General features: G+C 41.4%; 7 protein-coding genes across 13 annotated transcripts; 3 read left to right on the top strand and 4 right to left on the bottom strand.

Moving 5' to 3' along the window:
* Positions 1-739: 739 nt before the first annotated feature.
* Positions 740-8555, top strand: LOC115766109 (mucin-5AC). Its single transcript, XM_030709929.1, has 4 exons — positions 740-4721; positions 5401-5497; positions 7347-7921; positions 8242-8555. Exons 1-4 carry the CDS (start codon positions 907-909, stop codon positions 8474-8476), a joined length of 4722 nt encoding a protein of 1573 aa, XP_030565789.1. The 5' UTR covers positions 740-906; the 3' UTR covers positions 8477-8555.
* A 547-nt stretch (positions 8556-9102) lies between these two features.
* LOC115766236 (peptidyl-prolyl cis-trans isomerase FKBP2) lies at positions 9103-9932 on the top strand. The gene is made up of 2 exons (XM_030710100.1): positions 9103-9290; positions 9575-9932. Exons 1-2 carry the CDS (start codon positions 9141-9143, stop codon positions 9839-9841), a joined length of 417 nt encoding a protein of 138 aa, XP_030565960.1. The 5' UTR covers positions 9103-9140; the 3' UTR covers positions 9842-9932.
* LOC115766233 (zinc finger protein 420) lies at positions 9860-13776 on the bottom strand. The gene is made up of 6 exons (XM_030710093.1): positions 13505-13776; positions 13238-13447; positions 12939-13180; positions 11960-12884; positions 11298-11897; positions 9860-10732 (listed from the first exon to the last, which is right to left on the bottom strand). Exons 1-6 carry the CDS (start codon positions 13634-13636, stop codon positions 9929-9931), a joined length of 2913 nt encoding a protein of 970 aa, XP_030565953.1. The 5' UTR covers positions 13637-13776; the 3' UTR covers positions 9860-9928.
* Positions 13777-13918: 142 nt separating this feature from the next.
* Positions 13919-16944, top strand: LOC115766234. Of its 2 annotated transcripts, none has more exons than XM_030710095.1 (3): positions 13919-13934; positions 15807-16014; positions 16080-16944. In XM_030710095.1, the coding sequence occupies exons 2-3, from the start codon at positions 15837-15839 to the stop codon at positions 16823-16825; spliced, it is 924 nt and encodes a 307-aa protein (XP_030565955.1). In that variant the 5' UTR covers positions 13919-13934; positions 15807-15836; the 3' UTR covers positions 16826-16944. The 2 variants fall into 2 exon arrangements, with proteins under 2 accessions (XP_030565955.1, XP_030565954.1); XM_030710094.1 differs by having other exon boundaries at positions 15756-16014.
* Positions 14007-15353, bottom strand: LOC115766235 (transcription initiation factor TFIID subunit 12). 4 transcript variants are annotated; one of them, XM_030710097.1, is made up of 3 exons: positions 15268-15353; positions 14612-14846; positions 14007-14539 (listed from the first exon to the last, which is right to left on the bottom strand). In XM_030710097.1, exons 2-3 carry the CDS (start codon positions 14819-14821, stop codon positions 14219-14221), a joined length of 531 nt encoding a protein of 176 aa, XP_030565957.1. In that variant the 5' UTR covers positions 14822-14846; positions 15268-15353; the 3' UTR covers positions 14007-14218. The 4 variants fall into 4 exon arrangements, with proteins under 4 accessions (XP_030565957.1, XP_030565958.1, XP_030565959.1 ...); XM_030710098.1 differs by having other exon boundaries at positions 14612-14840; XM_030710099.1 differs by lacking the exon at positions 14612-14846.
* Positions 16945-18591: 1647 nt separating the features above from the next.
* On the bottom strand, positions 18592-22450 carry LOC115766080. Its single transcript, XM_030709883.1, has 5 exons — positions 22070-22450; positions 20927-21447; positions 20296-20855; positions 19499-20237; positions 18592-19231 (listed from the first exon to the last, which is right to left on the bottom strand). The coding sequence occupies exons 1-5, from the start codon at positions 22401-22403 to the stop codon at positions 18668-18670; spliced, it is 2718 nt and encodes a 905-aa protein (XP_030565743.1). The 5' UTR covers positions 22404-22450; the 3' UTR covers positions 18592-18667.
* A 1623-nt stretch (positions 22451-24073) lies between these two features.
* LOC115766081 lies at positions 24074-26560 on the bottom strand. 3 transcript variants are annotated; one of them, XM_030709885.1, is made up of 5 exons: positions 26358-26558; positions 25856-25911; positions 25571-25801; positions 24983-25503; positions 24074-24921 (listed from the first exon to the last, which is right to left on the bottom strand). In XM_030709885.1, exons 2-5 carry the CDS (start codon positions 25875-25877, stop codon positions 24397-24399), a joined length of 1299 nt encoding a protein of 432 aa, XP_030565745.1. In that variant the 5' UTR covers positions 25878-25911; positions 26358-26558; the 3' UTR covers positions 24074-24396. The 3 variants fall into 3 exon arrangements, with proteins under 3 accessions (XP_030565745.1, XP_030565744.1, XP_030565746.1); XM_030709884.1 differs by having other exon boundaries at positions 24075-24921; positions 25571-25911; XM_030709886.1 differs by having other exon boundaries at positions 24815-24921; positions 24987-25503; positions 25571-25911; positions 26358-26560.
* Positions 26561-27130: the final 570 nt, after the last annotated feature.

Here is a 27130-nt window from a genome sequence, read left to right as displayed (position 1 = left end):
TGATGAGGATGATGAAGTTGTTGATGATTATCATGATTATGTTAGCACTCTATATACATATATATATATATTGATTTGATATTGATTTTTCTACAATATATGTATATGACTGATTTTATTATTTATTTTTATATTTTACCCCCGCATATTTGGTGTTTAGACTTTAAGAAAATTTCCAACAGTTTTTTAATTGTGGAACATATGGAAAACACGCTTAAGGTCTGTGAAAAGCAATTTAAAAGCTACAGCTTATTATTTTTCCAGCTTTCATATTCGCTTGGCCTATTTACTTTTGCCTAGAACCGATTAACCTTGAACTTGTGCGAGGCTTATGAAACCCACAAATAATTAAAAAACATTTCATAACGTGTTCTAACGATATTCCAAACGTTTATGGGGAATTCGTTTGGTTAACTACCGATAAGGCAAGGGAAATTGTTTCGGGGCTTGTTTTTCTTTTTGTAATTATTTCAAAGAAAGTGCCTCGAAATAGTTCAACGTTTCTGACCCGCATAGGGCTGACCTTAAAGGGAGAAACGCTTGGGCAAATATTGACTGTAAATTAGAAAAAAAAATTATTATTAATTCTATTGTTTATTCATGTTTATATTTTACGATTTTTTGCAGGCCGTGCTAATTGAAATAATTACAAAATGGCAACGTGAAAAAACGTGAAACAACAACAAAACACGTAAAAATAAAATATTAAAACAACAACAAGCGAGCTTAAAATGGGCACATAAATACGCACAACAATTGTAACCAAAGCTTTAAGCATATATTAAGTGGAAGAAGAAGAAGAATAAGAAGAAGAAGCAAGTGCAGGAGAACAAGCGTTAAATTGCAGCAACAATTTTCAAACGCAACGACACGAGGAATTTCATTGAGAGCGAGCGAGTCGGCAATATGCGTCTAGCCGGTGGGTCTCTGTCACGCCACTGGGCCATGGGCGCCTGTTTGCTGCTGCTGCTGCTACTTTGGCCCGCGACGCCGACGCAGGCACGTTTTATTGCTAAAAGAGAAACCGCCCATGTGGGGGATATGGGTGTGGATGCCCATACAGCTGACCCTGACATTGTTAAACCGAGCAGTGAAAGTGCGAGCGGATCGGAACTAACAAAAACAACACCAGCCACAACAACACGTCAAGAAAATGTAGCTATGTTAGCAGAGCAATTACAGCTGAGAACAACAACAACAACAACAGAAACACCGATGCAACAGGCGCAGTTAACAGCGAACAGCAGCAGCACCAACTTAACAGAGCTGAAGCCTGAATTAAAAATACCAGAACGGTTAGTGACAACAGAAACAACAACAGCAAATGTTAATCTTACTGCAAACTCCAACGCTGCACCTATCCTGCCTGCTTATATGGAGATTGTTAAGTTAAATGAGAAAGCCAACCAGGATTCCAACAGCAGCAGCACTGCAACAGCGCCGACAGCAAAACAGCAGAATAACAGCGCTCTTGAAATTGTACAGAATATTACAAAAACAGCAGTAAACGCAGCCACTGTTACACAGGCAAAATATGTTGAGCTAAACATTAACAAAACACAGGCAATTTTACAGCATCTAACAACAGCGAATGTAGAAAATGTGCAGCAGCAGAAAACAACAACAGAAATGCCAAAGGTAGAAATTCAGGAGCAGCTAAAACCTCTGGAAGGAGAGCTATCAGACCAGCAGCCAGAATTGACAACATCGCCCACAACAACAACAACAACGACGACAACATCAAGAACGCACTTTGCGTCCACACAGCGAGCCGAGGATCATGCGCGTGCCATGCAATTTCCCAGCAGCACTGAAAATGTTGCCGCCCTCTCACCCGTTACGCCCATGAAGCTGCGACCGCTGCCGATGACAACGACAACAATAACAACCACACACACACCACAGCTGATGGCAGCTCTGCTGCACGCGGGCGTCACTGTTACGCCCAGCGCCTCGCATGAAAATGTTATCGAGGAGGAACAGCTACTTCAGCCACAGCACGAGAAACGTGCGAAATTCATCAGCGGTAATTCGACAAATGCGCAACAGCTGACGCTGCCCAACGCGGCGGAGGTGTGGAGCTTGGCTGCCATGAAAATGGTGCCAACAACAACAACAACAACCACCACCACCACCATAGCGCCCACAGAGCTGGCCAATGAAATTGAGCTGCAGCAACAGAATCTAACGAAACAGCACAAAGAAAAGAATCTCTTAGACTGGCAGCAGATAATGTTAATGCAAGCAAGCCAGGAGAATCACACAGAGCTCACGATGAGCACCACGCTGGATGCCACCGAGGCAGCCACACAGGCGACAACATTAAAATTGGATGATATGTTAAATGAAAAGGAAATGGAGACTTCAGCTAGCAGCGCTGTAACAGCCAGCACTGTTAACAGAACAGCAATAACAGCGGACAGGCGACTGGATGAGTATGCAATAGATAAGATAGCAACAACAACAAAAGAGAACTCAACAGCGGCTATGAAAGCTAAACTAGAGTTGGCAAAGGCAGCTAGCCCGGAAGATGCGATAGTAACAGCGACTGTAACTGCGCAGCCAGAGTTAACAGCTGCAGCTAACGACAAAGCAGAGGCAACAATAACAGCGACAACAACTGCGCGGCCAGCCCTAACAGAGCTTGATAAGCAAATCCCAAAAGCAGGCGTAATAGACGATCCAGTTACAGAGACTGCAACTTCACAACCAGATCTAACAGAACTAGCAAATCATAACTCAACAGCCCACCCAGCTGCAGTAGGCGCAACAGGCGAAACAGACATAGCAGCAGCAGCGACTGCGACTGCACAGCCAGCGTTAACAGCTGAAGAAGCAGGCGAGAAAGATCCAACAATAACAGTGACTGCAACTGAGCAGCCAGCGTTAACAGCTGCTGCTGCTGCTGCTGGCGTTGCAACGGAGTCCGTAAAAACAACAACTGCAACAACGAAAAACGCAGAGACAGCTGCAGCAACAACGACACCTGCTGCGCCGCCAACAGCTGTGCCCGAGATGCCAACAACAACTTTAACAACAGTAACACAAACAACAACAACAACAATAACTGCGCTGCCAAGTGCGTTGAACGACACCCGCTATGCGAATGAATTGGCAATGAAAGCGACGGCGCATGAAAATAATGAAAACGGCGATAAAAGCAACAATGTCGACAGCGACGACGTCATCAACGTCTCCGTCTCAGTCGGGGTCTCAACGACCGAGCACCAGCCAATAACAGTTAGTATGCGAACAGCTGGCGAGGTGAGCACAACGAAGACGACGCCAACGTCAACGCCGACGCCGACGCCGCGTACATTGCTTGAAGAACAATTAGAAACAACAACAACTTTGGCAACGCCAACGCCAACGGAAATTGTCCAAATTAGCAATGAAGTCAATTTAGACACAATTACAGTTAAAAATGTGACAAAAGATACAAATAATATATTAATTGAAAAGAGCAACGAGAAAAACAATAACAGCGCTGCCAGCAGCGCAGCCAACAGCGTAGCGCAGCAAATCAATAACAGCGCTGCCCACGACCCAGCACTGCAAATCAATAATAACAGCACTTCCAGTACAACAACAACAACAACAACAACCACATCTACACCCTCAACGCTGTTGACAGATGCTAAGGTTAACAGTGCGCTGAACGAGCATGAAACATTGCTGGAAACTAATAACATAGGCGAATCACCGGCTATACCAACAACAATAACAACAACATCAACTACTGTTAATCCACTAGCAACAACAGCTGTTAATGAGCTAGACGCAAGCACAGCAACAACAATAACAGCTGTTACTGCAGCAACAGCTGCAGCTGCAAAGGACGTATCCGAGCTTTACGATGAGGATGATGATAATGAGGATAAGCGACAGCAGATTGAACATGAAAGTGTCACAGAGCAACAGTTGCTGAGCAAAACGAAAATGGCGAACGCGACAACAACAACAACTGAGACTACAACAACCACAGGGGCGACAACAACAACATCAATCAGGCCGCCAACAACAACCACCACAACAGAGGAGCCGTTTATCAGTTTGCTAGATGATAGCACCACAACGACGACATCAAAAACAACAACAACCACAACAGAAACCATAACAACAACCACAACTACAACAACAGAGCCCATATACAGCTCCACCAGCGACAATAACATTAACATTAACATCAGCAGCACCAACAACAGCATGCTGCCCACTGCCAGCAGTGTTAATGTTAATCTGCCTACCACCACCAGAATCCCCATGTTAATGCCAACACAACCGCCCACCGATGTGAATCACATGCAACAGCCGCCCGGCAACACTGGCACCGATGTCAACGTCATAATTGCCATAACTGTTAGCGTAATTGGCGTCGTGGCGCTCATCCTGCTGGTGGCTTTCCTCTATTTGATGCGCAAGCGCCAAAAGCAGATGTCCTACAGCCAGCGCTGTCGTCCCGTCAGCCTGGATGCCTACTCTCTGGACAATGTCTCAGTGTTGGGCAGCGTGCGGCGCAAAGGACGCGATCTACGCGCCTCAAAACGTACCTACGGCAACGCCGCCTTCGATGATCCCTCGCTGCGACACAATCTGCTGAGCGCCACAGAGCTGGGCAAGTTTGTGGAGCGGCGTTCGACTATCTTTGAAGAGTTCCGGGATGTGCCGCAGATCATTGCTAGGGCGGACGAGGTGCCAGCCGGGTGTGAGGACAAAAATCGGTGAGTAGGAGGGAAGAATTGAGGGATTAATAACTGAGAATAAAAGTGGGAGGCACTAGAATAACAGGGGAAAGAGAAAGCAATGATATGAGGAAGGAAGTTCAGAGAGTGGGAGAGAGAAAAGGAATAGGAAAAGGAAAATAGAACAAGAAATAAGGCATTGGAATTGAAACTTGAAGAGTCATTGGAAAGGAATGAAAATAAGGAAACAACGAAATACTTCATGTTCAAGGTTACAAGCTTGTGACGTAGTATATATGCATACATATATTTTATTGGGCCTTTTATTTGTTAACTTTGCTTTGAAAGCTGAGCGATGAGTGTACAGAAGTAGCAATTATTCTATACGATTTTTGACAGAATACACCAAAAATTATCTAGTTCTCTTATCTTATCAACATTTTTCCATTATAAAGTACAAGCTCGCAGGTTCAAGTTGCTTTTTAGGGAAAGTTATCTGTATAAATAAATCATGATTGCTCTAATATAAGACCTCACGTGTAGTACCTATTATAAAGATTACGCATCTCATAAGTTATACAACTCTTTATTTGAATTTTTTCGAATCACTTCCTGATGATCGTGAATTTAATGAATCAAACAAATCGCTGAATCGCTGGATTGTCGGATTGTTGGATTATTGCTCACACCCAACGTAACCTCAAACCTGAAACCGCAGCTACGCAAACGTGATTCCGCTTCCCGAGACGCGAGTGGTGCTCCAGCGCCAGGGCGACGATGACAAAACGGAATACATTAATGCCAATTATGTGCGGGTGAGTGAAACGAATAGATCTCCTTTACAAACAAAATTGGAGATACCCTGTACACAGCTCCGAGGCCTGCTATCTCTCCCTGAGCTCTCCTTTAGATCTAAATGCAGCCTTAAGTTTCCCTTTTGGTATTAAAGTGGGAGCTTTCCAAAACCTATTATATTCCTTACAAGAATCTGCAATCTGCTAAATTTGGTATTTCTAGATATAATCTTTGAGATATGCTCGAAAGCCTTGGCTGAATATAAACTTACATTGCGTATTATGTAGAATTTATGGGTTCAACCTTCACATACATGCAGCCTCTTACATACATTTATACACAATCAGCATACCTTTCTAGCCCTTTTTCAATGTTTCCAGGGTATGCAAAACAATCAAAAGCTGCCTCTCAACAGCCGAACCAGCAGCTTTCTCACATGTGTGTGGGCGTCTGTAGTTGTGGGCGTGTATGTATGTGTGTGTGTGTCTTAATCTTGCAACGGTACTGCTCAGAGTTGCCACTGCGTCTAGCCTTGCATGACGTGTGCATGAAAGGGGGTTGTGTGGGGGGCGGAGTGAGGGGCCATAATTATACGGCCCATGAGATTAGCGAAGTGCCAAGAAAATTGTTTCAACCTCTTTGTTACATTGCCTGTTGTAAGCAAATGAGTTTTGTGCAAAAAAAAAAAAAATAATAATAATAAACGTATCAAAAACAAAACAAAAACTTTATACATAATAATCATAAACGGAGAGAAAGTTTGTCGAGTGCACAACGAACTGTGAATATCCTAAGCACATTAAATTTGCAGTAAAAATACACAGCTCAAATAATACAGTCTTATAAACTGATCAAATCGAATCCGAACCAATCTTCCCCAGATAAGCAATCCCAAGTTCAATTCACATAACTGAAACTTTATAGCTCACTTGGACACAAGCCCTTGTCCTTTGTTAATTATATTGAATCGCTGGAAAACTACGCAGCTTAATACTTACGCCAATATTTACATGTTCATGGCAAACTTACCAGGCGGATAGTCTTTGTTGCGTTCTTTCAACATTAATGCAACAGTTTGTATATATGTGCACACATGAATATGTACATAAAGTTGACTGTTTATTGATCATTATTATCAGGATGTCACTAAAGTTATTTAATTGATTCGATAACAGCCAAAAATAACCAAAAAAAAATCTCAATCTGTGAGTCACATTTGGAAATTGAGTAGCTATAAATATTTTTTGAGGCGTTCACCTGTTTGCTGTCAAAGCACATGCATAGCTGTTAAAGCTCTTCTGTTGAGGGTATTCCCTAGATCAATTAAGGCAAGCAAATGCGCTACAGCATTGACGCGTGACGCGTGCGTTGCGCTGCGGTGCGCTTTTTAGGCGCTGGCCAAGTGCATTCAGGCGAAAAGGCTGCATCAAGATAAGCTAGCAGATATAAATGTGCATGTGTGTGCTTTATATGTATGCAACTAGATTCTCAGCTCTTAAAACGTGTGGCAGCTGGCGATAAGCAAAGCATGCCTTGATATTTATATACATTCATATATGTACATGTACAATATATATGCATGCATTTGTGTACACACTAGCAAATGTAAAGCAGTTTTTTAAAAGAGCGCGCGTGCAGCTCAATGGCGGCCATTAAATGACGCACGCACACTCACAACATGCACAAAGAGAGCGCCAAATTGGGAGAGCGATCAAGAGAGGCATGCAAGTAATGTAAAACTTTTAATTAACTGTTATGTCATTGAATAATGTTCGTTATGTTAAGTACGCATTAACACAGTGTATATTATCTGTTATTATTATGCACTAACATAATGCTAAACATTCGCTAACTCTTTTACACGCGCAGGGACCGAGGGATGCGCCCAACTATTACATTGCCTGCCAGGCTCCCCTGGAGACCACCACCGCCGACTTTTGGCGCATGATCTGGGAGCAGCAGTCGCGCGTCATCGTCCAGGCAACCGACCTCACCGAAAATGGCATCGAGCGCTGTGCTGAGTATCTGCCGCCGTCGGTGACACTCGATAATCACAGCAGCTACGGCGACTATCAGGTTACGCTAAAGCATCGCGAGGTCAAGGATAAATATGCGATCTCCACACTCATGTTGAAGCGGGTCGATGGCGCCGAGTGCCGCGAGCTGACGCACTACTGGTACAAATGGCCCGAGTCGGGCGTGCCGCTCGAGGAGGCGCCCATCATTGCCATGCTGCTCGAGGCGCGCTCCTCTCTCAAGTCGTATGCCCTGGAGCAGGCCAATGAGCTGAAGCATGAGAAGTCCTCCACACTCACTCTCAAATCGCTGGAGGCGCAGACGACAAAAGCAGCGCCAGCCCAAGACGAGGAGTGCAGCACGTCGAGCGCGGCGAGCAATGAGATTAACGGCAATGTGGCCAACAAGACGGCGCGTACTCAACAAGGGTGAGTGAAATCCGGAAAGAAGCATCGTTCGGTGTACCGAATTCAAAATACCCTTGCAGACTTGTAAATGAATCCATTATGAAAAATAGATAAGTTGGCATAGAAATACATAGACACACGATCGCAGATGTCCTTTGCCATAAGTTACATACTTCCTGGCAAAATAAGAATACCCACTGCAAGAGTATTAAAAAAAAAAAACAGTAAATAAATACTTGTCAATTTTGTGACTTTGTTTATGTGACGTTGATTGTTGATCGTTAATTGTTTTCTGTTACTCATTCTTCTGTGTGTATCCTCCCTCCTCCCGTCCCTTTTAGACCGCTAACCATTCACTGCTCCCCAGGAACGGGACGTACCGGCACCATCATTGCCTGTGACATGGCCATACGGAGCCTGGAGACGCCCAAGCGTTCGGTGGATGTGCCCCAGTTGGTGTATTATGTGCGGCGGGGTCGGGCAAGTGCCGTACAGACCAAGGAGCAATACGAATTTATCTATAAGGTTGCCAATATGTATGCGACCAAAATCACAAATCTGTCAAATGATAATTGAGACTGTGCGAAAACAGTTGAGAACATTTAAACAAGTCCTTATATACACGCTGTATGCATATTATAGTCATAGTTCATATATGTATCCATATATATATATATATATATCTATATATATATATTTAAAATGTAACGCTATTTGTATTAGTATATTATGTACCTAGGTATTATCTATGATATACACATGTACGTGCTGGAAAAATTTCATTTGTGTATGTTTGTATTCCTTTATTATTGTGATATATTCGTATATTTGTAAATCTCTTGTATAATCTGTTGCATATTTATAATAAGGCTTTGTTTTTTAATTGTGCGCTATTTGTGTTATTTTAGATTAAAGCATCAAAACGTTAATATTACATTCGGCCCAACTTTGTATTTAAAAGAGCTTTAATGTAAATTGTTTAATAAATAATTAGCATATATTATGTGTGAAAAAGATGAAACTGTATTAGAATATAATATCGATCCTGCTCGCTGTGAGTGGCAAACTAAGCGCTAATAACAAATGCACAATTTAAGTGAAATTAAAATTTGGCGCCAACTGCATTGTGAATGACAACAACACAGCGATAAATATCAAAAAATGAAAGCCATGCAGCGATAGTTATCGATAGGCGATAGCACGTTTGCTTGCATTTGGCAAAGCTCAAAGTTGTGGCAAAATGAAGCTGCAGTATTTGTTATTTATTTGCGCGATTTTTGGCGCCGCCGTTGCCAATGACACGCCCAAAGTGAAAATAGGCGTTAAGAAGCGTGTGGAAAACTGCACGCGTAAAGCCAAAGGCGGCGATCTAATACACGTGCATTATAAGGTAACGGTGCCTTGAAATTGCGGTACACGTCAGTCAATTGAATCTATTTTGATGCTCTGCTCATAAAGTAAATAACAGGGTATATTGGTTGGTTACCTATTTTTATCGAGGGCCATATTAAGAGTGATATTAAAGCTTATTGCTATATGCTAGACAATAGTGATAGTTAAGCGTTATAAATTGTTTGAACACGCCCACCAAGGGGCAATAAAATCGATATATTCTAGTTTTAGTTCTAGGTGTTTGAAATTTGAGGTACAGTGATGATAATCCTTATATTTTAGGGCACTCTGCAAGATGGCACCGAATTCGATAGCAGCCACAATCGCGGCAAACCATTCTCCTTCACGCTGGGCGCACGCCAGGTGATCAAGGGCTGGGATCAGGGCCTGCTGGGCATGTGCGAGGGCGAACGGCGCACGCTGACCATTCCACCAGAACTGGGCTATGGCGCCAGTGGTGCGGGCGGTGGCAAAATACCGCCCAATGCGGTGCTCGTTTTCGATGTGGAACTGATCAAAATTGAGGCACGCGGCTCCGAGGAGCTGTAGAAGCAGTAAAAGTCAACCGTGAACAATTTGGCGCTCATTTAATTAAAAACCAAACATTTATTAAAAATTAAATAATTGTAAACATAATTAAGCAATTGATGTATTAGTGCTGCGCTCCTCCACCTCGTCAAAGTGGCGGCGCATCATGCGGTGCTTCTCCAGGGCGGTGCCCTGTATGAAACGTTCGCCACAGGTGCCACATATAAAGGGGCACTCGCCCGTGTGCTGCTGTAGATGGAGCTTCAGATCCTTCGCCTGGCGATAGCTCTTGTCGCAGTAGGTGCACTTGTGCGGCTTCAGGCCACTGTGCGTCAGCATGTGCCGCTTCAGTTTGTCGGATCGCGCAAAATCCTTGCCACACACCGTGCAATGGAATGGCTTCTCGCCCGTATGCATCCGGCGGTGCGACATCATCTCCGAATGGCGCGGAAATGCCATTTCACATAGATCGCATTTGAAGGGCTTCTCGCCCGTATGACGTCGCATATGGGTGACCAATGTGGCCGCCGACTGGGTCTCCCGCCCGCACAGCGAGCACAGAAACTTCTTGATGGCCTCCTTGCGCTTGCGATCCCCATTGATGTGCACATCCCGTATATGATTGTTCAGGCGCGCCTTCATCTGATACGTGCGATCACAGTGTGGGCACTGCAGCAGCTGCACATCATCTGCCGGCGCTGCGGTATCAGCTGACAAAGCTGGCACCTGATCCGCGCTAGCTGCTGCTGCTGATTCACTAGCGGCTGCAGAGGTCAACTCCGTGCCACCATGCTGCAGTTGCATGTGCTGCTGCAGATTCTCTGGCCACATGAATTTATAGCTGCATTTGCTGCATGCCAGTTTCTTATCGCTGCTCTGGCACTGCGATTGCTTGTGCTGATCCATGATGCTCTGAAAAACGCAATAAAAGTGTAAGTAATGTCATTTAAGTAGTGGATTACTATTAAACTCTACGAAAAAGCTCAAATAAAAGCTCGATTTAAAGAAGAGTTGGGCAAAGTAAGCTAACAATTCACTTTAAAACTATTTTTCAATGCTTTAAGTTTGTGATTGGGATTAAGTATATTTAATTTATGCAAAAAGCTCGCTTTAAGCATGCACTCATAAGCTTTTTAAGAGTTTAATGTGCTTAATCAAACTATCGCTCGATTTGAGATTCATTTATCTTGGTACTTATAATAAACCTTATTTCAAGCATGCATTTTATAAAGTTAATAAGCTTTTGACATACATTTTAATCACAATTAAATGTTCTTTAAATTTAAGGAGCTTTTTGAGATAGCTTAAATTTAAGGAGCTTTCAGAGCTCGCTTGAACTGATTAAGCTTTTCGATTTTGGAGCCAGTTAAGGTTCATGCTTTGTTCATAAGATAACATATTTAAAGCCGTACGATTAATTTGGTGCCAATTACTCCAAGTTGTTGTTATTGATTTGGCGGAAAGTTAATTATCTCACCTTGCATACGCATTTGAATATGCATAGCTCGCACTCGTGCGGCATTTTGTCAAAGCGATGCATGGCCCGCTGATGCTGGATCATCTCGTACTTGCGCTTGCATTGCACTTTGCACAGCTCGCAGATGTAGACAAGTCGCGTGAGTGGTGAGGCACGCGGCTGCATTTGCGTTTGCATTTCATCCTCCGTTTCGGAGTCGCCCAGCTGTAGCTCGTAGCCGGATTCGTTTGTGATGGAGTAGTTGTGCGGCGAGTCGTAGTTCTGGTGCAGCGACAGGGCCAGTTTTAGCTCCAGCTGAATGTGCGCACGCAGATCACAGATGCGCTCGAACTGAAGATTACAAACCTTGCAGGTGATGCGCTTGGCGCCGTTGGGCTTTGAGGTGGCCGCAATGAGGGTCTCGGCCAGCGGTATATCCTGTTCCCGTATGCCATGACGCTTCAGATGCTTCACCAGATAGTCACGACGATAGAACTTGCGTGTACACCATTGGCATGGTATGAGCTTGGATTCCTCCGCATGCACGCTGAGCATGTGCACCGTCAGGGATTTCTTCTTGTCGAAGACGCGCTTGCAATCGTTGCATTCGTACGTTTGATTCTGGAATAGATTTTCTTCAAGTTAGCGACTAATGAGGAGCAAAAGATTTGGTATACCCTTACAGTAATACGGTGCTCGCGTATATGTGCCTTTAGATTGTGCCGCCAGCGGAAGCGTAGCGGACATCTGTGGCACAGGAAACGTTTTTGTGCGTTCTTGCACTGGAGCTCGTTGTGATGTCGCAGCAGCTGGAGGCTAACAAAGCGCGCATCACAGCGTCCGCAGACATGCGGCGCCTCCAGCCAGGCGTGCATCAGACGCTGATGATCGAAGATCTGGTATTTGCGTTGAAAGCGTTCGTGGCACAGTTCACAGCTGTATTTGGCTTTGGGTATGAGGCGTTGCTGTTTGCCCTGCTCCTCGCCATCCAGTTCAGCCTCGCTTTCCGTCTCCGAGCTGTCCAGATCCATTTCATAGCCCGATTGGTTGGTTATTGAGTAGAAACGTTGATAAATGCCCGCGGCCAGATCTTTGTGTATGAGCACCTTTAGCTGTTCCTCGCTGATATGCTTGGCATCCGGATAGAACAGCTCGGCCAGCTCGTGTGGCTGCATATTTGAGCGTGCGCCAAAATTAACAATGTCCGGATGGTGCTCCAGATGTCGACGCAAATCCGCTATCTTCTCGTATTGACTCTGACAGATCATGCACTCGATTAGCTTGTAGCCATGCGGCTTGCACATGTTCACATCAATATCCTTGGCCTTTTTGCTCTCGCCCAAGTTGGCTGAACGCTTGGAATCGCGATGCACTTTCAGATGCGATTGCAGCGCTTCTCTGTGACTGAACTTGCGTATGCAATAAGAGCAGGAGAACCAATCGGTTTTTGATTTGTGCGCCCGTGTTGCATGCTGCTTGAGATACTCGGGCCGCTTGAAGCTTTTTGGGCAATCCGTGCATTTGAAAGTTGAACGCTTTACGGTGCGCATCTTGTCCATTTGCTTCCACTTGCGCACGCGCTGTTGCAGAGGCAAATCATCCAGTGATCTAAAATACAGGAAATCCTTTAATATAATGATATATTTGCTATTCGACGCTTACTCCTCGTCTTCAATATCAGCCTTATATTCCTGTTTCTGCACATTGGTTGCTCTGGCAGCGGATGGCTCATCCTCCTGTTTCACTGGCTCGAGCATGGTAAGCGGATCGTCAGACTTTTTATTATCCAGCTCATCGTCGGCATCCACTTCCACATCGTGGGCGTTTTGTACAGTTGTAAACTCCGGCAGTTCTGTGCAGGTTATATCATTTTCAGCCTCCTCCTCCTCTGTCTCCATTTTAATCTGCGTTTATACAATTGATTATTGAGTTCTATTAGAAACCTGAAGCAGATGACTAACCTCCACATGCTGCTCGGCACACAGCTCCATGGGCGCCTCCTGCAGGCAGTCATTGACCGCAGTTATGTCGCTCTCCAGGCGGCCCACATGATTCATGAGCAGCTCATTGGCGGCCAATGCCTGTTTCACATAATAATAGGCGCCAATTAGCTTTCTGGCACAAGTGCAGCACAGGCATTGCGGCAGCTGTTGCGCCAGCGTTTCATCCAACTAGAACACAAATAAATTAATTGTGAATTGGACAGCAGTATTTTATTAACAACTCACATTGATGTGTGTCAATTCAGCTAAAATGTCGGAGAGCTGTTTATCCGGAAATCTTTTGGTGGATGTAGCCAATTTGTATAGTTTATCTGTGTCCCTTGCATCGCAAGTACGACACATGACGGGCAGCTTCATTTTATTTCGATTTAATTAACATTTAATACATTTAAAACAGACACAACGGTAACGAAACACAACATAAAAATTCAATGTCCTGCTAATCTACTAAATACATATGTATGTATGTGCAGTGCAACTGTGATGACAAAAGCTGACACAAAATCCAAACCTATCGATGAGTCACGTGAGCGTATCGATAGCAGAAAGTGATGACAATTTTTGCATGTCATGCAGTAATCATTTTATGTACGAGACTTTTGTAGTGCAGTGTAGTAGAATTATAATTTCTAAAATAAACTTTCAAATGCAAAATGTAAGTAAATAAAATAAATAATAGTCTTATTTATGTCCAGCTTCACATGTGAACATGTGATTAAAAAGAAACTTTTGCCTTTTGCGCTCGCATTTATTGCATTTTTGTGTATATTTTAAGTAAATGATATTAATTGTAAACTATTGTTCAGCCGTGATATAACTTTGCTGCTTATACTCTAAGTTGAATGTGGCTAAAATGAAGTGGAGTGTTCTTTCATGAAAGTATCATACAAATTATATTGACAAACTAGAAACCCTGCATAGCACCCGCCCGCCCCCCGTCTAGTACTTTTTTATAGTTTTCCTTATCAATGCTAGTCGCTGCTTGTGCGCCTCGGTCACTGCAGCACGCTTATACGGACGCAATTCATCTGTGCCAAAGCCGGGTATCCACATATTATATTTTCGCTCAAAATGCAGCTGCACGTCGCGCACCTCGATTTTGTTTGATTTGCGGTGCTTGGCAAAGGCGCTCGTCGATTTGACAGTGTCCTCGACAAAGTCGTCTATGATTTGCAGCAACAGCTCTTCCACATCCTCATCCAGTTGCGTGGTGGTGTCCACCTCACGCACCAGCTCTGTGAGACGCGGCTTCGTTAACATCTACAAAGAAAGGCAGTAGTAGAATTTTAACTAAATGAGATTGTTGGCTTTTGCGTGTGTTTGTGCGCTTACAGGTGTATTCTCCGCGCCCGTCGCAGCGCTGTGGCTTGTGCTCTTACCACTAGCCGCTGTACCGCTCCCACCACCACCACCGCCACCGCCACCAACACCACCAGCACCAGCACCGCCAGCGCCCGCTTGAGACGTTGTTGTGCCACCGTTTTGTGTGGAGGATGAGTTACTGTTGTTTGTCATGGGGCTGTGTTGTGAGGGCGATGCCATTGGTGTGTCGTGTTGCCCGCTGTTGCTATCAAAAGTGGGAAAAAGATCCGACATTGCTTTTTGGATAGTCTTGCGTTTTACAATATAGACAGGATATAGATGTTTAAATGAACTACTTAGGTAATGCGAGTTAAAATTTAGAAAAATATAGCTTGTGTGTGTGTGTGTGCGGAGGGAGGGGGGGTAGACAGATAAAACCAAAGCGTTGCAATTGTATCGATGTTGTTGTTGTAGCTGTTGTTGTGTACTGTAATTATTGTGTTTCAGTGCGTGATTTGTATGAGAGCGTTATAAATATTAATTCAAAAAATATTTGTAAAAATAGTGCATAGTTTTTATTCTGCCATAGTTTTCACATTTGTTTTATCATGCAAGGGCTCACTAAAGTACATTTTATAGGTATGTGCCTTCAAAGCCCGCGCATAGGCGTCAAGCAAAACACTTACAGTTCGAGTTATAATTGGCGTTTTATTTATTTTAAACAATTAAACTGCAAATTTTATAAGAACAACAGAACAACAACCTCATCAGGCTTGCAGTAGTGTTGTGAAACAGCCAAACATCGCTAGAAGATAACAAGTGCTGTAAAATTAGCCAAATAATAATGCTGCCAGACATCGATAGCTCGATAGGTCTGAGGTCTCTTGTTATGTTTATGTATTAAGCGCGGGCAGAACGTTATACATGGCGGACTTTCTTGATTGTTCGATTTCTTTTTTGTAGGGTCGTATTTTTAATTATATCGTTTGTGTTAAATTGAGGCGGAACTTTTATGTTTTGCGTGTTTGATTTTAAATCATTTTTAACCCGAATAGATGTGTGTAATATATATGATTTAAAGTTGCCACTTGCTAATAATCGATAATATATACAATTTATCTTATCGCTCATTGCGAAATCGAAAAAAACTTTCATTGTGTTAATGCGCACGAAGTCGTTTGGATTTACGCATTGTTTATTAAAAACATATTACGTTTTATTGGAGTGAACGCAAATCAACAGTCACAAGAGAAAAATGTCAACGGCCGAGGCAACACCCGTTCTGGAAGTCAAAGAGACTACCGAAAACACTGAAAGCGCTGAGAGCAAAGATGAGGATTATGTGGACATGACATTCACAAAAGAAGTGCGCCAGGCGACAAAGGATGTGCATAAGCTTACGGATGTCCTGGTTAATGCTAAATTCGCCATTGGTAAATGTTTTTCAAATTTTCAATTTGTTTTGTTATTTAATTGTATTCGTGTACCATATGCGCAGCGCTTACGGATGATGAAGTTTGGTACGATGGACTTTTGGTCTTTTACGAATTATATAAATTTTTTGAGGCCAACTTGCCGGAGCGCCTGCTGCCCAAGGAACTGCATCGCGCGGCTGCATTTGAGCGTGACTTTGCCTATTTCTATGGTGCCGACTGGGTCAAGACATATGAGCCGCGTCCAGCTGTCAAAGTCTATTTGGCACACTTGGAGCAAGTGAAGGCCAAAAGCGAGGTGCTACTCTTCGCGTTTGCCTTCCAAATGTACATGGCCCTAATGTCTGGCGGTCAGCTGTTGCAAAAGAAACGCATGATTGCACGCAAACTATGGATTTTTCCCAAAGACAGCGCCGAGCAGCAGCAAAAGCAAGCTGAAGCGGATGCTGCTGAGGCAACAGCTAGAGCAGCTGCCACAGCCCAGGATGATGGCATCACAGACAACGATTTGCGTGCTCGACCCATGCCGGAACAGGTGACCATTGCACAAGTGGGCTGTGAGGCAACATACTTTCCCATACGCATACCCACTCTAAAAGTCAAGCTCCGTCGCATTTTCAATGAGGTTTATGGACAACTGGATGAAAAAACGCGTGCCGAGTATATCGAAGAGAGTCGCAATGTATTTCGCATGAATATTGAACTGCTGCGCACTGTAAAGGGCGTGAATCGAGCCAATCTCAAAAAACTCGCTATTGCTGTTGTCTTTGTAACCAGTATTTATGTTGCTTTCAAGTTGGCCATCAAGTGATATGTTAGTTATACATTTACAACCTTTTTTTTATGATATATAAACCTAGTTGTTAGATTCAGATTATATATATACGCATGTTCGAACCAAAGTCAATAAATTATATGTTACTTCCATTAGAACGTTTAGCTAAACTAAATCCAATAGACCTCGCCTATTTAGCCAGGGCAAAATACGCTCAGCTTGGGTCTTATAAAGCTCGTTGCTATGTAGTTGATTGTATAAGGCATCGCTAGCTGCGCTTTCTTCAAAAAATAAGTCAGTAGCTAAATTAGGCTCATTGGGCTTCGCCAGACATATGGTTAAAGTTCTGAGCACAATGCCAGTAGCTATAATGCAAAATACTATTATTATTAAAAATAAATTTAAATATAAACACCCAAACGCTTGCCATTTATGGGATGCTTGAGCAATATGCTGTGCAGCTGCTTCAGATCGGGCGCAAAGCAGGTGTATTTCAATAGTTGGGCATTTTCTATTAAATTCTCATGATACCAACGAATTAGATAGTCGAATTGCTCGATCTTAAACTCCAGCTGTGGCGAGCTGATTAGGAAAAAGTATAGATCCTGTGCTACATTGCCATATTTGGTGTTTTGATGATCTAGCAGATAGGTCTCTTGCACTCGCCGTTCTGGTCGTGATGGAAAATGATATTGTTCGTCCATATATCACTTTATTATGGTTTTAAATAGCTCACGTGTCTTTACGAAGATCATGCCATCATCATATCTAGCTGGATATGGTCCATTTAGTTCCTTATACCTGAGCGAGGCGGCATGCCACTGGGTCAGCTTTTTCAGCGCACACTTGGTGTGCTCCAAGTCCAGACTTTGCATGCGATCCGCCATTGTAACGCCGGTCGCCTACAGCAAATAAGCAAATAGTTTTTGTCAATAGACTTATTTAATTTGTAGATCCTGGGACTGAAGCTGATCGATAGACCCGCCTCCTGGTATAGCTGCTCAAAGGAAGGCACGTACTTTTCATATACTTCATGCTCCTTGGGAACCATGTTAAATGCAGAGTTTTCTTCTATCTTAATATCAGGCTCTGCTTTCAGCATATAGGCGTAGTTCATTGTAGTGTTATCTAAGAAGACGTAGATCTCAAATTTAGAAAGTGGTCTTACTTTATTCAAGACGAACCTTTAAGCTGCCCACTTTGAGCAGCTTGGCTCCATAATTATCACCCGGCTTGGTTGCTGGAATCGAAGCACCTTCCAAAATCTTCTCAAACTAAGGCTCTTCGTCGCCAATAAGCTTGGCAAAATTTTGAAAATTCAGCCAATCCAAATCCAGGCCATCTTTGGATTTTGTATCGACATCGCTATAAAATTAAATACATATTTTTAATAGAGATAATGTTTCTAAGCTATATATTAAAAAAAAAATGTATGTGTGCAATGGTTGTTTCAGTTGAAGATATGAGATGTGATGATCCGATGCTGAAAGTATTTTCCTTTTAACATTTTACAACTAAAATAATACAAATTACAAAAAAATCATCATGCAGATTGGGCTGAATTCGCAAAAGATAGACGGAGGCATGTTAAGCCAAGCAAAATATTCTAGGGTATACAAATATTTTATGTACTTCTAAGATCATGTGTTTGTAATACATCTGTTATAGTGAACAGATCCGATAGCTCTCTCAATACTTATAGCAACTTCTTGGGCTCGCAGAGAATTCTTTGACAATAAAAGTTTTTATTTATTAACAAAATTAATAATTGTTAAAAATATATTTGTAAGCGTTTATTTTATTTTATTAACTATTTAACTCAAACATCAAAAACAAATTGGACTTAAAATAAGTTGTAACAGTAACATTTACAGTAACTTACTCTAAATCCAGGAGTCCTCTGTGATCTAGCCAGGGATAAAGGGCCTCAGCATGTTGGCGATACCTGTCGTTTTGGAAGAGCTTCTTCTTAAACTGTTTTCCCTCCTCATCGCTGGCCAACATGGTGTCAATGCTTGCATTGGCGGTGGGATCGAGCAGCACAGCCGACATGACAGTCGCAACCGTAGTCGTGGCCCACAGGGGATTCTTGAGCAGAATGGTGTGCAGCTCCTTGAGGCTGGGTATGTGTCGGGGATACTTTAACAGTTCCAAATTGCGCTGCAGTTCCGTATGATAATAGCGCACAAAGTAATCGAATTTCTCGAGTTTTATATCAAAACTGGGCGAGGACAATAGAAAGTAATACAAATCCAGGGCGGGCGAATTAAAGGTCGACCGCTGAAAGTCCACAAAGAGCGTGTCCACAATTTCGCCCTGTGCATCATATTTAAACATCACATTATTTGTCCAGCAATCGCCATGATTGAGGCAATTAAATTGGGTATCATCATAGATGCCTGCCTTGGCTTCCCAATGGAACAAGTTCTCCAGGATCTTGGTCTGTAAATGGAACACTTTATAAGCACGCACTGGGAAAAATATGACGTTCTAAATTCTAAATATAATTCATTCGTGTTTGAATATTCTTCAATCACAAGAGTTTGCTTAATTTCAATAAGTGCACAAAAGGTTTTGAGATTTTAAGTAATTTCGGGATAAAAAAAAGGTCCTTAAATTAAGAAATATTTGACAGAATTTGGACAAAATTCGTACTTCTTACTATACTTCAGTTTTATCTTTATCGTTTAACTCTAGCCCAAAACTTACCACTTTGTCGCCAAAGATCTCGCTGCCCTTAAAGCTTCTCACTGCCTCTGTATTTAAAGCCACAAAGTCTTTACTTTGCGGGTTCTCAAAAAATGGGAGTGTGGACTCGTTGTACAGCGACTTGTCCAGGCAATCTGCATAGCGGCCCTTGGTCACATAGAGCTGTGCGGATGCGGCATGCAACAGCGCCAATTTGTCCAGGACCTTCTCCGTTTCTTTTATGCTCAGTCCCTGTAGGCGATCCGCATTCTTGAAGCCTGCTGGACGCAGATTCTCCAACAGAATGTGATCAGACTTGGGTGCATTTTGTAGCTTGTAGCTCTTGGGGGCAAAGACAACGGGCTGACCAGCCTGCTTGTAAAGCTTCTCCAGCTGCGGTATGACATCATTATACATGGCCAACTCCTTCTTGAAGGTGAGCATAAGGTCAAGCATTGCGGCTGTTGCATTACTGTTTGGCGGCACTTTAAGCATGAAAGACGCACTCGAACTTTGACCATTTACGGCTTGGTAATCAATATCCACGGAGAGCATAATTGATGAGTAGTTGTCACCGGCTTCGGTGGCCTTTTTGACACGAAAATTGAGAATTTCCTTAAAATCGAAATAACCGCTCTTGAGCAGTTCCTTGAATTGATCGCTGTTTACCCAGGAGGGCACATTTGAATCGAGTTCGGCTTTCGCAGGCATTGCAATTGTTGAGGGCACTGTCGGGGCTAGCACAGCTTGCGGTGGTTCACTGAACAAATAAATGAATTAACGTTAGCAATTAACTATGATTATAGAGCTATACTTACTAAACCTCCAATAGACCACGATTATCCAGCCAGGGCAGTATCTGTTCGATGTAATGCTTGAAGCGTTTATTCGTGTACATTTGCTTCTTGAAATCGGCCGCCGATTCGCCGGTGCCCAAGAAGTTCTCAAATGTGGCCGTTACCGTGGGATCCAGCAGCACCACGGGCAGCACCAAATAGCTGGCCATTAGTGCCCAGCTGCCGTATTTGTACATCTCCATTTGCAGCTCCACCAATTTGGGCAAACGTTCCTTATACTCCAGCAGCTGAAGGTGTTTAATCAACTGATCGTGATAGTATTTGATAAAATAGTCGAAATCCTTCAGTTTGTAATCTATGTGCACAGATGTCATAATAAAGTATAGCACATCTGCGGAAGGATGACCGTAACTGGGATTCTGGAAATCCACAAAAAGCATATCGAGCAGCTGGCCACTTGGATCAAATTTAAAGAGGAAATTGTTGACCCAACAATCACCATGATTGATGACATTGAATTCGTTAGGATTGGCCTGGGCCAGAGCTCCGAACATATCGTGCATTTTAGAGAAGTGTTTTTCCTAAAAAAACAGTTGGCAAAATGCTTATCTTAAAATTATATATGAAATTAATATATTATACAGCTGCTCACCAGTTTGTCGCGATATTGCTCGCAGTTGTCATAGTGCTTTAGATTCTCCACGAACATTTTCTGTGTGGGTATCATCATAGCGTCCATCATAGCCATAGCCTTTTCTGAATTCGAGCCAAACATTCCATGCATAATGGTATCTGAGTAGGGTCCATGCAAGCTCTTATAAGCGGCACTTGCGGCATGATATTGCGCCAGCTTGCAGAGCACTATTTTGGCCTGTTCAAAATCGAGGCATTCCAGGCGATTCACATTTCTATAACCATCCTGACCCAAATCGTACATAAGCACCGTACTCTTCAGTTTGGGCTCCGTTTTCTGGCCCTCTTTGAATCTATAGGCGCGCGGCCCAAAGGTTATATCCAAACCTTTGGTCTTGTACAAATGCTCAAATTTGGGTATCAGATCAATGTAACACTCATTTTCAATATCGAAGAAGTTTATCGTTTGCAACATTTCTTGCATTTGAGCCGAGTCGTGGGGCACTTTCATCATATAAGAAATAGGCTTGACGGTTTTGTCTAGTCGGAAGATTAAAGAGAAATTAAGGTTAATATCTATTTTCATTTACTAATTTCTTAAGTCTTATAATCTACTTTCGACTAACACGAACAAAGTTTTAAAAAGTAATATATACCAAGCATAAAAGCTCAAAAATACATTTATTTTTTTCTTTTTTCTTTTTAATATTAAAAAAGTGCTTGGCCTTGAATTCAACCAGACATATGTTTATTTTATTTTATTTTTATTATGCTAGCTACAAATTTCTATTTATAATCTCTAGCTATAAGTACTTTCTTTCATTCCCAAAATTCTTTTATTTTACAATAGATTAAGCTCATAAATTTCTTAATATCTTCAACTGAGCAATCTATAAATGCTCTATATATAGTTAAGTACATGGTATTAGTACCGTTATCTCAGTAAAAAACATGCGTGAAGAACCACCCCCAAACCCCCCGCTGAGCAGTCGCGATTACCAGAAAATTGTGGTGTCCTGATAAGAAAATTGGGTATTCAACGTATCATAATCTTAATTGAATTTTGAGCTATTTCCCGAGTCTGTATTTTATTTAAAGGTATTTCCTCAGTCTGCATAGCTAATCTAAAATTTGTGACGTCATCGGCAGCTGTTTTACTCACCTGTCAGCTCTGCCTGAATGCTCACTCTCAGCATGAGCGCCGCATAGTTCTCGCCAGCGCCCAGGGCGGGCTTTACGCTGAAGCTCTGAATTTTTGAGAACTGCGGCACAGTTTGTTTGAGTATTTCCACAAATTGCGCTTCATTAATCCATTCGGGCGCTGGCGTGGAATTGACAACGGCAGGTGGGGCGGCCGGTGGGGGGGATAACTTGATCTTAGATTTGGCATCGTCCACTGGCACGGTGCTGGACTGGGGCTGGGGCTGTGCCTGTGGCTTCTGCATGGCAGTTTCCACATTATAGCTATGCTTTGACTTGCTGTTATTATGACCCATAACAGATGTTGAATTAAAAAAAAACTGCGCGATTTCTAAACGTCTGTATGACTTGACAAACAATTTTCAACTGAGCATTTGCCTTAAAATTTACGTTGATATTTATACCCAACTTTTACCGATAGCCGCTGATAGTCGAACTATTTTATCAGCATTTGTATTATATTTGAGTATATACAAGAAAAAATAGAAATAAATAAAAAAACATCAGCATTATCGTACGAATATTTCACTCCATTTAAACTGGTTGATTACTCGAAACATTACAATACCTGCCGAGGGCAAAAGCTCTCTAGCACGCCAGATATGGATAGATTTGCAGTTGTGCAGGAAATTATTCAATTCAATGGTCAGATGTTGAAATAAACTAGAGTGCTTTAGTGGGGACTGGAAGATGCCCTACACTCTGGTACTAACATACTAAGTTCTTTAATAATTCAACGATCGAATTATTCGTGTATTGTTATATTTGGAATGCTTCGAATGTGGAGCTTATTCCCTTCTTGGTATTTCTTTTTGATGGTCAAAAGTTTGCTTAAATTTGAATGGAGTGGACTGAACGCTGAGTCTAATTTATATACAAATTTAACAATAGTAACTTCTAGTTTACTCCAATAAAAAAAAGATTGATAAATATAACTCTTATAAAGACTAATTGATATATGTATATATAAATTCAACTTAATTAGCGATTTGTTTATTTTTTTTTTTTACATTTTATTTACTTACACTCTGTCTTAAGACAATAAGTAAATTTGGTTAGCTATTGTTATTAAATAAATAGGAATAGAAAGTTTTCAGTAAAACCTAGTATTATTATATTTCACTTATTTTGTATGTTAGCTTGAAGTTGTACTTATTTAATTTATCTATCAGGGAGATCGAGATCTTACAGCTAGACTGTTATCTGTTTGATTTAGAGCTAGTCTATGTTGCTTACGTATAGATAACAATCTACTTCTTCAACATCTTCCGCGCATTGTGGAGTGAGAGCTAACGAAAATCCTTGGATTTACTCTGATCAAGCCTATATACGACATGGCTGTATACGCACACAAGCACAACTCTATTACACCCTGTATATTTTTCTCAATTGGGTTTGAATGATTGTTCACAGAATTTATAATTTAAGTATCTCTCCTCTCATTACTACTAGATCTGCTGTTAGTATAATCACAATGACTATGTCAAATACATATAATACGTATATTTGCCTTAATAACCTGTTTGCTTATCTAATCTGAATACAATTAGTTGCATTGCTGGTTGTATACGGTTCTCATTATTGTGTGTGTATATATATGTGTGCATGTGGGTACACGGTCAATTTAAAGATTAGAAAAAAGCTCGCTCTGTTAGGAACATGTAAAAGGTCTATGACCGAATATTTGAAACATATAAATATGTTCTTGTTGAATAATTGTATTTAATTTCAATAGCAATCCATTTCGAGTATATGCGTTTTGTGCAATAGGCTTTTTAACTTTAATGCTTATCTATTATTATATTATTCCTCGAGTCCCATGTTTAATCATTTTTTTAGACCATGTCCCTGGGGCGGTCGAATCGAAAAATTTAAACCAGAGCTTTGTTAAAAATTTACTTATTTATATTTTTTTTTCATTATTACTAAATAATATAGTTTGAAAATGCTATCAATATAAATGATGGATAGTACTAGTTAATAAATCTTTGGTTAGGGCATGATTACATTCATTATTCTTTTCCTAAAGGCTGGGTCTTTCAGCGAACCTCTACCAGAAGCTGTCATCATTTAAAATTTTACGTTTCAAATCCCAAATAGCATAGATAAGCAAAATAATTTTAGCAAAAATGATAAATATATGTATATTGACTAAGTAAATATGCAGTTTTAAATCGTTGGAACAGGTTGAAACGGCCTAATCGGGTTTGTTTGCCGCCTGCAGCCTTTCTCCCAAAACTAAAGTTCTTGCTGTGTTGCTGATTTATCGAATTGGATGTCATTTTGCTGCTATACTTCCAATAGGCCACGATTGTCCAGCCAGGGCATTATCTGTTCTATATTAGCCTTGTAGCGCTTATTCGTGTACAGTTGACTCTTGTACTCTCTGGTTTCCTCGTTCTGATCCAATAGCACAATGGGTAGTACCATGACAGAGGCTGTTATCGCCCATATACCATATTTATAGATTTGCATGTGCAGCTCCGCCAGCGAGGGCAGTCGATCCTCATATTCCAGTAGTTTCAGATGTTCAATCAGTTGATCGTGATAATACTTAATAAAATAGTCAAAATACTTTAGCTTGTAATCTATGTGAATCGAGGTCATGATAAAGTTTAGTAAATCAGCCGATGGGTGACCATATTTTGGCAACTGAAAGTCCACGAAAATCATATCGATCAGCTCGCCTTTCGAACCGAATTTAAAGAGTAGATTGTTAATCCAACAATCGCCATGATTGATCACATTGAATTCGGTTGGATCGAATGTGCTGAGTCTCAAAAATTTTCTGCTCATTTTGGAGAAGAGTAATGCCTAAAGTAAGATTAAATACAATGTAATCAAATATTTGGTCCAAATTCATTTTCAGACTTACAAACTTTTCGCTGTACTTCTCTCCATCCTTATAGAAGCTAAGATGTTCCAAAAACATTTTCTTGAATGGCCCCATTATGCCCTCCAGTATGGAAATAGCTCTCTCCTTGTTCGATCCAAACATGGGCTGCGTAAACAGTTCCGGGTAGGGCCCATTGATGACCCGACAGTGTGCACCCGCTGCATGATATTGTGCCAGTTTGCGCAGCACCAATTTGGACTGTTCCACATTGAGGCATTCTAGGCGATTCACATTTTTGTAACCATCCTGGCTCAAATCGTGCATCAGCACCGTATTGGCCAGTTTGGGTTCCTTTTTCAAGCTCTCCGTGAACTTGTAGGCACGTGGTGCAAATTTGATGTTCATACCTATCGATTTATAGAGATCCTCGAACCTGGATATGAGCTCTGTGTAGGTTGCATTCTCGACAGTAAAGAAATTCACAGTCTTTAGCATCTGCTGCATTTTGGCTGATTCATGTGGTACTTTCATCATGAATGACATGGACTTGACGCTTTTGTCTATATGGGAAATGGGTTAGAAAAAAAAGGAAAATTTCAATGGATTTACTAGGCAGCTTCAACTCACCTGTCAGCTTAACATCAATGCTTATGCGCAATATCAACGAGGAATAGTTTTCGCCAGCCGTTGTGGCTGGCTTAATGCAAAAGTTTTCGATCTTTGAGAACTCTGGCACATTGGCACTAAGTATTTCTAAAAATTGCGACTTGTTTATCCAGCCTGGCACCAAATTATTATCAACATGTATTGGATACATTAAATGGGTCAATTGGTCTTCGTTCTCATTTCTAATAGTCTCTAAAGAGCTGTGCATTTGAACGCCTCTCGATTTCATTTTACATTTATGCTTACGCTTGGAGCTGCTCTGACCCATGTTAAACACTGAACTAGTACACAAATTTCTAAGGCTTCATGAGGAAGACACAAGCAGATAAATAGAGAGGGGGAGAGAGAGAAAGTAGAGAGGTAGAATGAGAGGTTATTTACATCTTAATAATTTAAGCGACTTATGTAAATTATGGTGAAGGCAGAAACATTTTAATATTTACTTATTTTACTTTTTAATCCATTTATTCCTTATTCATTCATATAGATCCTTTCTGAATTCGTATTTTTTTGAAATTCAGCTGAATTTAATTTGAATTCCAAAGGGTAACAAAAGCTTATAATATGAATGAAGAGTATACTCTACATAATCGTTATCGATACCAATAAATCGAAAACTGATTTACAATCGGTTTCGAAACGATGAAAACGATTCCGTTTCAGCCGGAATAGAGCACGATGCACAATATTTGAAAATGTGTAGTACTCGGAACATCTGTCTTTGCTCATTGCCAATCCATATACTTACATACATATTATTTTCAAGGATAAGAGCGATCGCGCTGCGCCATCGATGTCTGCGCTTTGCTTCCCAAAGTTGCAGTCATATTAATTCGATTTACATGACTTTAGTTGATGTTTACAATAGCACATTTGCCACGCTTGTTGTCTGGCTTAATCTACCATTTTAATACTAAAATTTAAATAGCTTTTTTTGTTCATATATAAATATTTATATACTTTTAACATGATGTAGCCTACTGATTTTTATTATATTAATGACAGGGAGTTTCTAAGTTTATTTCAATTTTATTTTCAAGCCTATTTATAAAGAATGAGTATCTCTGCAGTTTCGGACCCGTGTGTCCTTCTTGTTCCCAGTTCATTGCAGCTATTTGGTTCAGCGTAGATGAAGTAACTTTTATTCTCAACATTTACCAAAGAGGCTTTATCCCTAGCTTCTTCGGGTAGTCTTTTATAGTTTGAGGTGTAAGTTTTCAGATCCAGCGCAGATCTTGAATTGGATGAATAGAGCGCTTTTAACAGGCTCATGACAATGCAATTGGTATAAAACTGTGTGAACTGTCTGTAATTAACTTTCTTGTTTATACCAAAACTATTGGCATAGGTCGGTCTAAAATTAGACTGCAAAAGCTTTACATATAATCCGAGTGGAGCTTAGCTCATATACTGTCCGTAAATAGACTTTAACTCGATACACAAACATATACTCAATCTTATCTACAGATTTTTATAAAGTTTGGCAATTTTACGAAATTCCAAATTGATTTGTTTAACAAT

Source organism: Drosophila novamexicana, unplaced genomic scaffold (genome assembly GCF_003285875.2).
Source record: "Drosophila novamexicana strain 15010-1031.04,08,12 unplaced genomic scaffold, DnovRS2.1 tig00001062-arrow-arrow-pilon, whole genome shotgun sequence".
Taxonomy (NCBI): Eukaryota; Metazoa; Arthropoda; class Insecta; order Diptera; family Drosophilidae; genus Drosophila; species Drosophila novamexicana.
Note: the sequence above shows the minus strand (reverse complement) of the source record. Positions and strands in the feature narration are given on the sequence as shown.